Genomic DNA, 10199 nt, shown 5'->3' on the forward strand with positions numbered 1-10199 from the left:
GAGCTTATTTACATATCAGGGTAAGGCATACAGAGAGAGAACAGTCACGTAAAATGAATTACAGCTGTTTTTGATACATAAAATCACACAAACGTTATAAGTGGACCTCAGGGTGAAAAATAAATTACAAAAAAGTACAATACGGGCCCTTTAAAGTGAAGTTTTCCTCAGCACACTGCAGGTGAACACGGTCACATAAAGCCTCACATGAAGGTATACTTTTAATTTAGAAAGTGGTTGCCTTTTAAGTGCACAGAGAGTTTTCAAATATCATTAATAAACATTGTAGAGTTTAAATACTGCAGTGTTATTGTGCCTACTTTGCTGACTGAACCGTGGCTAACATGTACAGTCTGTACATCTAGGAATAGCTCTCATAGCTGTGTAATTATAGTGTAATTACATAACTGTCAGACAACTGATAGTGCTGGACTAAAGTATAGTTTACTTACTTAGACAGCAGATAGATAGTAAGGACTGAGGATATTTATAGATGCAAGTTTTCAGCACAGCCTTTCATAAGACACATCAGAGTCTTAAAGTGTGAATTGAAAGTTAATAAAGTCAAAAATCCTATTGACTGAATATTTTGAACATGTTAGATTAATCTTAATCACAACTAAAAAACAACAAATACAGTCATACAATACAAACATTATTTTAATACATTTATTTACAATTATTATACATTTGTATTATTATATACATTTTTGAACATAATATGAACGTAATGCTTATTTGCACAACTGTACAAATGCAATTTTTCTACAAATGTTCATGTCATTCTGTAATATTCTGTATATAGTTATTATGTTAAATGTCTACTCAGACCTGCCTATGTATAGATATTCATATCTGCATTTGTACAGATCTTCACACATCTCTTTGGCTCCTTTCACATCGGCCCTTTATTATTCTTTATTCTATTTTTTGTATTTTTATTTTATTTGTCCCATAACCATCCGATCACTCAAAATGTGCCTCACTACTCCAGATCATTTTACTGTTGACTGCTCTCGTTTGACAGCCTGAATTGTGGCTCGCAGAACTTTGGTGACCCCTTGTGGCTGATTTAGAGATTACACGCAGTTTCCAGCAGGCAAGGCGCTGTAGGGAGACCCTGAGGCCAATCCGGGATGAAGCGAAACGCCTGTGATGACCATGATCGCCCGAGGAGCAGCGGCCTGTCTTCCGCGACAATGTGCCAGCAAAAAGGTGCTCGGTTTGGGCTGCAGCCGTGATTTTGACGTCATCTCAAGTTTCCGGCTGTCAGCAAGCAGCCACACGACGGTTGACACACCCTTTAGCTACGCACACCTTCGCAAGAGCTTAAGACACGCTCGCCGTGTGACCGGAAAAAGCTCATAGAGCTCTTGCTGCTATAGTGCCGTCTGTCAGTGTAGCAGACACGCGTGGAGCGAGCTGTTAGCCGGCGAGTCACTACCACCTGAAGTGAGGAAGTGAGGAGCTGCCGTGAGTATGAAGTCATTCATTAGTCTAACAGCTACGAGGAGAAGACACGTTTAAATGGCTACGTTTAGCTGACGTTTAAAAAGCCTAACAGGGTTAGGTTAAGAAGGACTCGTGGCTTTACTGAATTCAGGCTGTTTCCCTGTTGCTTTATGAAACTGCTGAAAGACTACAGCGCTGTGAGCTCAGAGCCTCTAACAGTCTCTACTCAGCTGTCATTTCCAGTTTTGATTAAAGTAAAATAACTGAAACCATATTGAAAGAGGTAATTATGATTTTGTGGTTAGGTTTGTAGTCATTAGATAACCTGGCTAGTCATGTTAATTAAAGGGGCATTAAAGGGGCACTCAGGCAAATATCTAAAAAGTCACCATCACTATATCTGTTAAAACATGCCTACGTGCTTCCTACTGTGGTCCTTGGTGGTCTCTAGTGTGAGCTTTTCTGGTTTAAAGTCAAGGAAAACCCCCTTTTGGTGATGTACCTTGAAGGTGTTAGCAACTTTTTAAAAATCGCAAGGGGCCTGAGGTGGATTTTTGAGGGTGGGCTGTCAGGCTAACACAGAAGAAGCCAGACAGTTAAAGTTACTGTTAAGAAGCCGAATTTGTATTTTTTTATTCTCTACAGTCAGGACCCCCTAAGGGGATTCCCTCGCAGCGAGAAAGAAATGCATGATGGGTATTATGGGCTAGTGAGAGAACGAAAATACAAATACAAGGAACATGAAAATACAAAAGGATACAAAATCGTTAATTCTGTCAAACTGATGAGACCAAAGGATACAATATTACATAATATTACAAATTAAATGATATATTACATTTTCTGTTTTAGGCTGGATTGCCCTTTTACAATAGTATTACAAGTGCAAGTGTGTGTGAGTGAGTATGAGCGAGTGTGTGAATTTGCACACATGTAATGGTGTTATGTAAAACTGCAGTCACTCAGCCACTTCATTTGAAATGTTTATGCATATGAGCCAAGTCTAATGAAAGGTGTTTTAAATCTCTCATGTCTGGTTCTCCACACCCAGTTTAAGCTTAAACTAGCCTAAACTAGCCTAAGCCTAGACGATATGAGATTTTTAAAGGCGAAACGCCTTTGGCATTGCAATTTAGACCAACAAGAAGCCAGCCCTAAACATGTTATCTCTATTATGATTGTTAGTGGACAGTGTGATCTAAAACCTTAATTTTCTGGGTCATTAAAATGTTAGAAAGTCACTCTGAGCTCTGAGTTGCCTTTAAAACTACAGAGAATATCTTTAAACAGTGACAATGTGATTCCATGCAAATGAAAATGTGATGAAAAAGTTGTTTTCATTGTTAATTTAAATGTTTCTGACAGGTGGTGACACAAAGCGGATCACGAAATCATGGCACCGAGTTCTGTCGTTCAAGCCATCATAGACTTGTCTGCTGGAGCCTGTGGTACAATATTTCAACTTTCTTTAATACTTTTCACTTTCTTTTTCTTCTTTACCTCTGTTTTTAGTAAAAATAAGCTCATACACCTGTAGCTAGTCAGTAGCAACCCTATAAGATGTCCAATAGTATGTTAGAGCTAGGCTTTCACTGATGCACATGAACATTTTTTTACCGTTCTGCCTTACACATGGGCATTTGAAGCTTGTGGAAGACGTTCTATATGTTTAATCTGAAGCTTGTAACAGACATCAACATAGACCCTAGTCAACTGACATGTTTTGTTAATGTTATAAGTGAAAATAAGGTTACACATCCTCTATGGACAACACACTAATGCACATTTTAGTGTACAATATTTGCGAAATGTAACATATTAGGGGAAAAAAACATAAAATGTGACCTGCACAAAAATGATGGCGCATTTTAAATATGTTAAATTCAGCAAATAAAGAGAAACTGTGCACTAAACTTTTCAGAAACATGGCTTATTTACGTCAGTTGCCTGTAGAGGATGTGTTAACATACTTTCACTTAATCAGCATTATTAACAAAACATGTAATGTGACCAGGAGTGTTTAGCAAAGGACCGTATAGTTTATCTTGTGATAATATATATATAGCAGTGTCTCTTTTAGTACAAAAACATTTTGTTCCACTCATTGTAAATTAACACATGATTGGATGATTTCATTGTTGCTTCCTAATTGTGTTGGTGGTTAATCTAATAGGCAAGGAATTCAGTTCAGCTCCTGCAGTCCTAACCAATAGGAAAGGTTGTTTGCCTGGATCTACCTACATACTACAGAGAAAAGAAATTTTAACCGTTTTGTTTCCAACCAAAATTTAACAACAATATAGCATTACTACAACACTTACAGAGTTGAAATACAACTAGCATGATGATTCTGTTAAATACCAATAAGCTAAAATGACAGACATGTATTTATGTATTTTGTATTGTGTAGTTAGAAGACATCTTTGTGTTGAATATCCATTAAATATACTAAACCAGGGGTGATGTTTGACTTTGACCTTAATTGCAGTTACATTTTTTGTATGCAGTGTGCTGAGTCTGCACCGTTTGATTGAATGGAAATGTGTGGCATAATTGAACTTCATACAGAAATGTATTGTTTTGAGTGTAAGATAGCATGTTTTTGTGTTAAAACACATGCAGTTTTTGTTTGTAACACGTATGTTTTGAGGTGTAGAACACAAATAGATGTTTCTGTAAACAAATCCCTACACCTTTACTGCACCTGCAGGTAACATGAGTAGCACTGTTTTTAACAACATTTCCTCCTGCCTTTTTAAGGTGGTGTAGCATGTGTACTGTGTGGCCAGCTGTTCGACACTGCCAAGGTGAAGATGCAGACTTTCCCCAACATGTACCGAGGCTTTATGCATTGCTTCGTGTCCATCTCCAGACAGGTGGGCCTGCGTGGTCTGTACCAGGGGACCACCCCAGCTTTGCTGGCCAACATTGCCGAAAACGCTGTCCTCTTCATGAGTTATGGCTTCTGCCAGGATGTGGTGCGCTTTGCGATCGGATTGGACAGAGGAGCCGAACTCAGGTGAGATACTTTGTTCTAGTGGTGGAATTTTACCTTAGAAGTCTAGAGCTGTTATAGTTATTTTGTTAAACATTCAAAATTACCTTATAGATTGCACTAAATTACAAGAATCTTCATTGCCAGTAAAATATTGTAAATGTACAGTATTGCAGTAGACATTTTATAGTCATGGCTAAAATCACAGAAACTATTGTAAACTGATGGTATGTTCCTGTATACAGAAAATGTAACACTACATTAAACTAGACAAACAAGTAATGTTACAACAAATTCAGGTCAGTTTAGTTGCCAGTACATTTGGGTACAGCTACAGGTAATACTTACTCACTGGTGTGAACTACCAAGGTGCAACCTGCAATCTTATTTCAGGGCCTGATAGCCAGAATCTGTAGGGGCAACACTGTACAGTTATGTAACTATAGCACTAGCTACAGCAACAAGCTACTGATTTGCTGATTCCAAAGCCATAATAATGTTCTTGATGATTATTATTTCTCTTCTATGATATGTCGAAAGCATTTTAAACTTATGTATAGAGTCATATGCAAACTTTTGAATACCTCTGGTCAAATGACATGTCTTGTTGATTTTCTTAGTGAAAATAAGTTAAGGGAATAAACTTAAATGTGACATTTTTCTGTAAATTTTAATGCACAAGTTCTATTTATTTGCTGAGGAAAAAATAAAACATGAAATGTTGAATGTACCATAACTTTTGCACAGGTCATACTTTTTTGTGTTTTATTTTCTTCCAATATGGTAAACTCAGCAAATAAACAGTAATTGCACATTGAAATGTGTAGACATGTGTTATCTTTGGAGAATGTGTACTAATTTTCAGTTCAGCAACACACGTAAATTGACCAGGGGTGCTCAAACTTTTGCATTTGACTGTATATTATATATTCTTGTCAGTGTTCAAATGTTGTGGAATTTAAAACAGTGTCCCAGTTTTCTCATTTTACTTATGTAAGTTTCGTAGGAGATTCTGGGATCTACAGTAGTGCTAAGAATGGATATCGACTCCCAGATTTCATAGCAGATTGGAGCAACACACCATATTTCAAGAAAACAGCATTTTCTTACAGTGTACTTTACAGATATTTTTAGATGTAATTGCAGACTTACATAATTAATTACATAGTTATATAATAACTACATTTATGTAAAATGAACATTCTGTATCTACAGGTTCGAGTTTGCACTTCTGCCTTTTTTGTTTGGAAAAAAAATGACTAAAACATGACAAAAATCGAAAAGACGTTTTTTCTTTCCACAAAACTTTTCTTTCATATCATAATAAAATGTCTTTTGTTATGCTCAAGAACAAATGCAGTATCCGTTAAAGGTTTGCACAGAAACTAATCTTTACATCTTTTTAACCACTTTTTTAAATGATTATCTTTTCACCTTTCACTTTCAACCACAATGGCATGTAGTTTTAATGAACAGCACAGTCATTTTTTCAGCGTTTTTCTGAGAGTCTGCACAGAATTGTTTCTAAAGAGAAAGTGGGACATATTTCATCAGAATGAAAGAAGATGTGTTCTACAGCACGTACGCCATGGGGGACCTAGGAGGGTTAATCGTCACTTGGTTTAGTAATTAGCAATTACTGCGCAGTAAGGTTACAGGAATGAGGTCCCTTTGGTAGTTATTATGAATATTGTAAATATGTAGCAGCTGAGTGGAATGGTTGGAGGCTTTAGATGACTGTAACTGTTGAGTCTAGTGCCTAATGTGAGAGATAATGAATGCATGCAGTGGTTAATGAAAGGTGTTTTGTGTTTCAGTGACGTTCAGAAGGCATGCTCTGGCTCTGTGGCCTCCATCTTCTCCTCTCTGGCTCTCTGTCCCACTGAGCTAGTGAAGTGTCGCCTGCAGGCCATGCACGAAATGGAAGCATCTGGGAAAATCGCCAGTGGACAGAAAAGGTAGTGTTCAAAAAAGTTTAAAATATTCTGAAATGCTGTTTGACAGTTTCAGTGTATAATCTCAGATGAACTGTATTCATGTGGTCAATCGTCTTTTTATTAATATAATCCTCACTTCACTTATCTAAATCTCTCTCACTCTGTTCCTGTTTCTCCCTTTCTCAGCACAGTGTGGTCTGTGGTCAGGAATGTCTTGAGGACAAATGGTCCTCTGGGCTTCTATCAAGGCTTGAGCACTACAATAGTACGTGAGATCCCTGGCTACTTCTGCTTTTTTGGAGGCTATGAGCTGAGTCGCTCCCTTTTTGCCCGCACCATGGGGAGGGACAAGGAGAACATAGGTAACCTGATTATTTTATGAACTTTAGATGCTTTGAAATAAAATTGATATATGAGTATATTCTAGGGAAACTGGAGCTCCTCACTTTGCTGTTGCTTTTGTTATTTTACTGCTAATTGATTTATTCATATAGGTCGAAACATCAACAAGGCCGAAGTTGGCTTTTGGTTCGAATTTACTGGTCCACCTTAAATGGAGAGTCTGACTGCTGCACAATTTAAGGTGGAACTGCAAATCTAAATAAGAAGCTGGCGAATTGAAAGCTAACTTCAGCTTTGTGGAACTAAGGATGGTTTAAAAGGTCATAATATAAAATGAGTTAACAGTGTTTTAAAAAATTTTGGTGGTATTATTACAATAATAATATAATGATATGAGTAAAGCATTAACATTGATACCTCTAATATAAAATATATTTAAATGTGTTTTTTTATGTGAAACAATTGTATTTTGAATGAAACCATGAAGTTCATTCACAATGAACTGCCAAAGATTGTAAATAGTTGACGTTGTCAAGTGATGATGTCACTTTAGGTGTGGATTTATTTTTTTTTTATTTTCCTTGATTTTTATTTTGACTGGAAAATTTCTGAGACCTAGTCCAGATTAAACGTAGGCTTTCTTGGACTACAAAATGTTGAAGTTATGCCACATCATAAAGAAATGCTTCTAACTGACGTGTCCATCTGTTTGTCAGGGGTCGTTCCCTTGATGTTCAGTGGTGGGTTTGGAGGGGCCTGTCTCTGGATAGTAGTTTATCCAATAGACTGCGTAAAGTCCCGTATTCAAGTGCTGTCCTTAGCTGGGAGGCAGGAGGGCTTCCTCAGGACTTTCATGGGGATTGTGCGAAATGAAGGTGAGGGTCAGTTTAACACTAATGTACATACACTGCCAAAAAAACCATGATATGTCATCATATGTGTTGGCTTTACACTTAAGTGCCTGTGTACGACTGTTGTGTAGTACTTCTTAATCTCTACAGATCTGTTGACACGTCCAGACTTCTAGGCCTTACGCCTAAAATGTATTAATAGCTCTGTCATTTGTCATTGTTTCCAATGTAGGTTCTGAATAATAAGCCTTAGGATGTGAACAATAAACTTAAGTGGTTGAGAAGTACAATATTTCAACAACAGATTCAATATGGTGTAGGAGCAAAGAGTTGACAACATACAGAGTAGGCTGGGTTTCAAAATCCTAAAGGAATATTGTATCATTTTTTTAACAAAGTGTACAAAATTGACCTCTAGTTAACACTAAGCGTTTGATGTGAGGTCACATAGGTTTTTGTTGAGGGAACATAAATAACTCTGTCATTAAATGGTAATGACTTTCACATCACCAGCCTTCACTATATACAGAGTTATGCAAAAGTGTGGGCACCCCTGGTCAAATTACAATTTTTGTTGATTTTCTAAGTGAAAATACACATTTACTACAGAGAACACATTTTAATGCTCAATTACTGTTTATTACTAAATTTAATGTTTTGGAAAGCAAAAACATAAAATATGGCCTGTGCAAAAGTTATGACACATTTTATATTTTTTAGGTTTTATTTTTTCCAGTATGTTGAACTCGGCAAATAAATAGAAATTGTGCGCTCAAATTTGCTGAAAGATGCCATATTTAAGTTTTTTCCCTGTAGAGGATTATAAAATCTTTAACATAAGCAAAACATGTAACTTGACTAGGGCTGTTCAAACCTTTGCATACAACTGTAAATGGTATACAGCAGATACATTTACATTTTTACCACAAAGGCCAAATGTCACATTACATCTTTTCAGATGTGAGCATTTCTGTTAAATTTTGCAGCTAACCTCACTTGGCAAGCTTTGTCACAGCACCACCGTTATGTCCCTTTGACTAACCAATAATACACTGATCTACACAGTTATAACTTGCTATGTCATTTCACTCCAGAAAATATTAGAACACAATCTCATGTTATCAAAATCCACATATATTTACGTAGATGCAGCGCAATGTTCAAGTGTCCAGCATGACTAGCCGTTTGGATATTTTAAGAATCACATCAACTAAAAGTACACTGAGAATGGATGCAATACCGATAAAAATTAAATGCCACTAAAAGTCAGTTGTCATAATGCACTATGACCCCAGAAAGTGTCATGACACGACCTTATGTTACAACCATCTGTCACTTCACGTAGGTTTTATGTCAAGTCGACATGAAAGTTGACAAAAGCAACCTTTATGATAGCTGACATCTGTTATAATAAGCTTTTATTACAAAAAAATAGGATTATGTCATTTCTCATGAAAGGCCTGTGTAGCTGTTGTGTAGCTTTATGAATAATAGCTCTTGTTCTTGTGCTTGTTCACTAAGTGTTAGTGAAAATCTTTATCTTACTTGAAAAGATATTTTGACATTGATTAAGAAAGCATGTAGTGGACTGCAACATAGTTCTTGTTTTTCTCTTTCCAGGAGTGTGGCCTCTGTACTCAGGTTTGACCCCAACTTTGATCCGGACCTTCCCTGCCAATGGTGCACTCTTTCTGGCCTATGAACTTAGCCGTAAGATGATGATGAAACAGTTTGACGTTTGACTGTTACAACTGTAAATTCAAAGGTTCCAGCCATTCCCTTGCACAGCAAAGGTGCTGATATTGTAACACACAGTATTGCAAAGTCAGGGAATAATTATTATTTTTTATTATTTCATTTCAAAGGCGCTTCTAATGCTGGCTGTTACTTTTGTAGTATTGAAGGAAGTAATCACAGTGATTTTACTCTGAACAGTATTCATATCTGTTTAGTAGCAGAAAGACTGTCAGCATGAAAATCAGGCAGTCAGCATGTATTGAATCTAATCCTGTCTGCCTGTCATTAAATCTCTCTTAATTTGTCCTGATGTCAGTCAACTCACTTATTTTTGGGATGTAGAATATGTTTTTTTCCACAGGATATTTTAGTGTATCCCTTTTTTTTATTCACTTTAACTGTGCGGCCAACAGCATGGCTTTCATTATCTCTGTCTTCACATATGTATGTGTATGGTGCTATTTTCATTGTGTCTGGTTTCCAAGAATTAAGTTGTATGTTTTTTTTTACTGTGGAGAACATATTAATTTTTAGAGTGACTTAATATTTTTTTATAAATTAAACATATTAAAAATAGATTAAGTATTTTTAGAACGCACACAGCCCACAAATCACTACAGTTCTCAGAAATTCACTTCTCAAGAAGAATTTAAACTGGTTTTGGCCATGGTTTTGGTCATGCACCTTTCAGAGTGAAATATAGGCCTAGTCACTGAAACAGGAAAATGTGGCAAGCAAACAAAGTATCCTCATGCAATTGCTGCCTGGTATTTCAAGTTTGTTTCGTTGTGCATGTTGCACTAAACTGTGCATGATTGGATATTTTGCATGTCATTCAAACAGCCCTTTCCTGTCACAGTTCTTGAAATCTACCCGTTTTTCCTT

General features: G+C 36.7%; 1 protein-coding gene across 2 annotated transcripts; it reads left to right on the forward strand.

The window, feature by feature from the left end:
• The first annotated feature begins 789 nt into the window (after positions 1 to 789).
• On the forward strand, positions 790 to 9624 carry slc25a15a (solute carrier family 25 member 15a). 2 transcript variants are annotated; one of them, XM_036563425.1, is made up of 8 exons: positions 790 to 1473; positions 2818 to 2900; positions 4213 to 4471; positions 6265 to 6405; positions 6571 to 6746; positions 7443 to 7601; positions 9198 to 9364; positions 9443 to 9624. In XM_036563425.1, the coding sequence occupies exons 2-7, from the start codon at positions 2846 to 2848 to the stop codon at positions 9317 to 9319; spliced, it is 912 nt and encodes a 303-aa protein (XP_036419318.1). In that variant the 5' UTR covers positions 790 to 1473; positions 2818 to 2845; the 3' UTR covers positions 9320 to 9364; positions 9443 to 9624. The 2 variants fall into 2 exon arrangements, with proteins under 2 accessions (XP_036419318.1, XP_036419309.1); XM_036563416.1 differs by having other exon boundaries at positions 9198 to 9624.
• Positions 9625 to 10199: the final 575 nt, after the last annotated feature.

The sequence above is a fragment of the Colossoma macropomum genome, unplaced genomic scaffold (assembly GCF_904425465.1).
Source record: "Colossoma macropomum unplaced genomic scaffold, Colossoma_macropomum, whole genome shotgun sequence".
NCBI classification, from domain to species: domain Eukaryota; kingdom Metazoa; phylum Chordata; class Actinopteri; order Characiformes; family Serrasalmidae; genus Colossoma; species Colossoma macropomum.

Bases quoted from the DNA above. Each gene is read 5' to 3' on its own strand.
- slc25a15a (XM_036563416.1), top strand. From the start codon at position 2,846: ATGGCACCGAGTTCTGTCGTTCAAGCCATCATAGACTTGTCTGCTGGA. The intron at 2,901-4,212 runs GTACAATATTTC...TGCCTTTTTAAG, and splicing joins CTTGTCTGCTGGAGCCTGTG to GTGGTGTAGCATGTGTACTG. The intron at 6,747-7,442 runs GTAACCTGATTA...TCTGTTTGTCAG, and splicing joins GAGGGACAAGGAGAACATAG to GGGTCGTTCCCTTGATGTTC.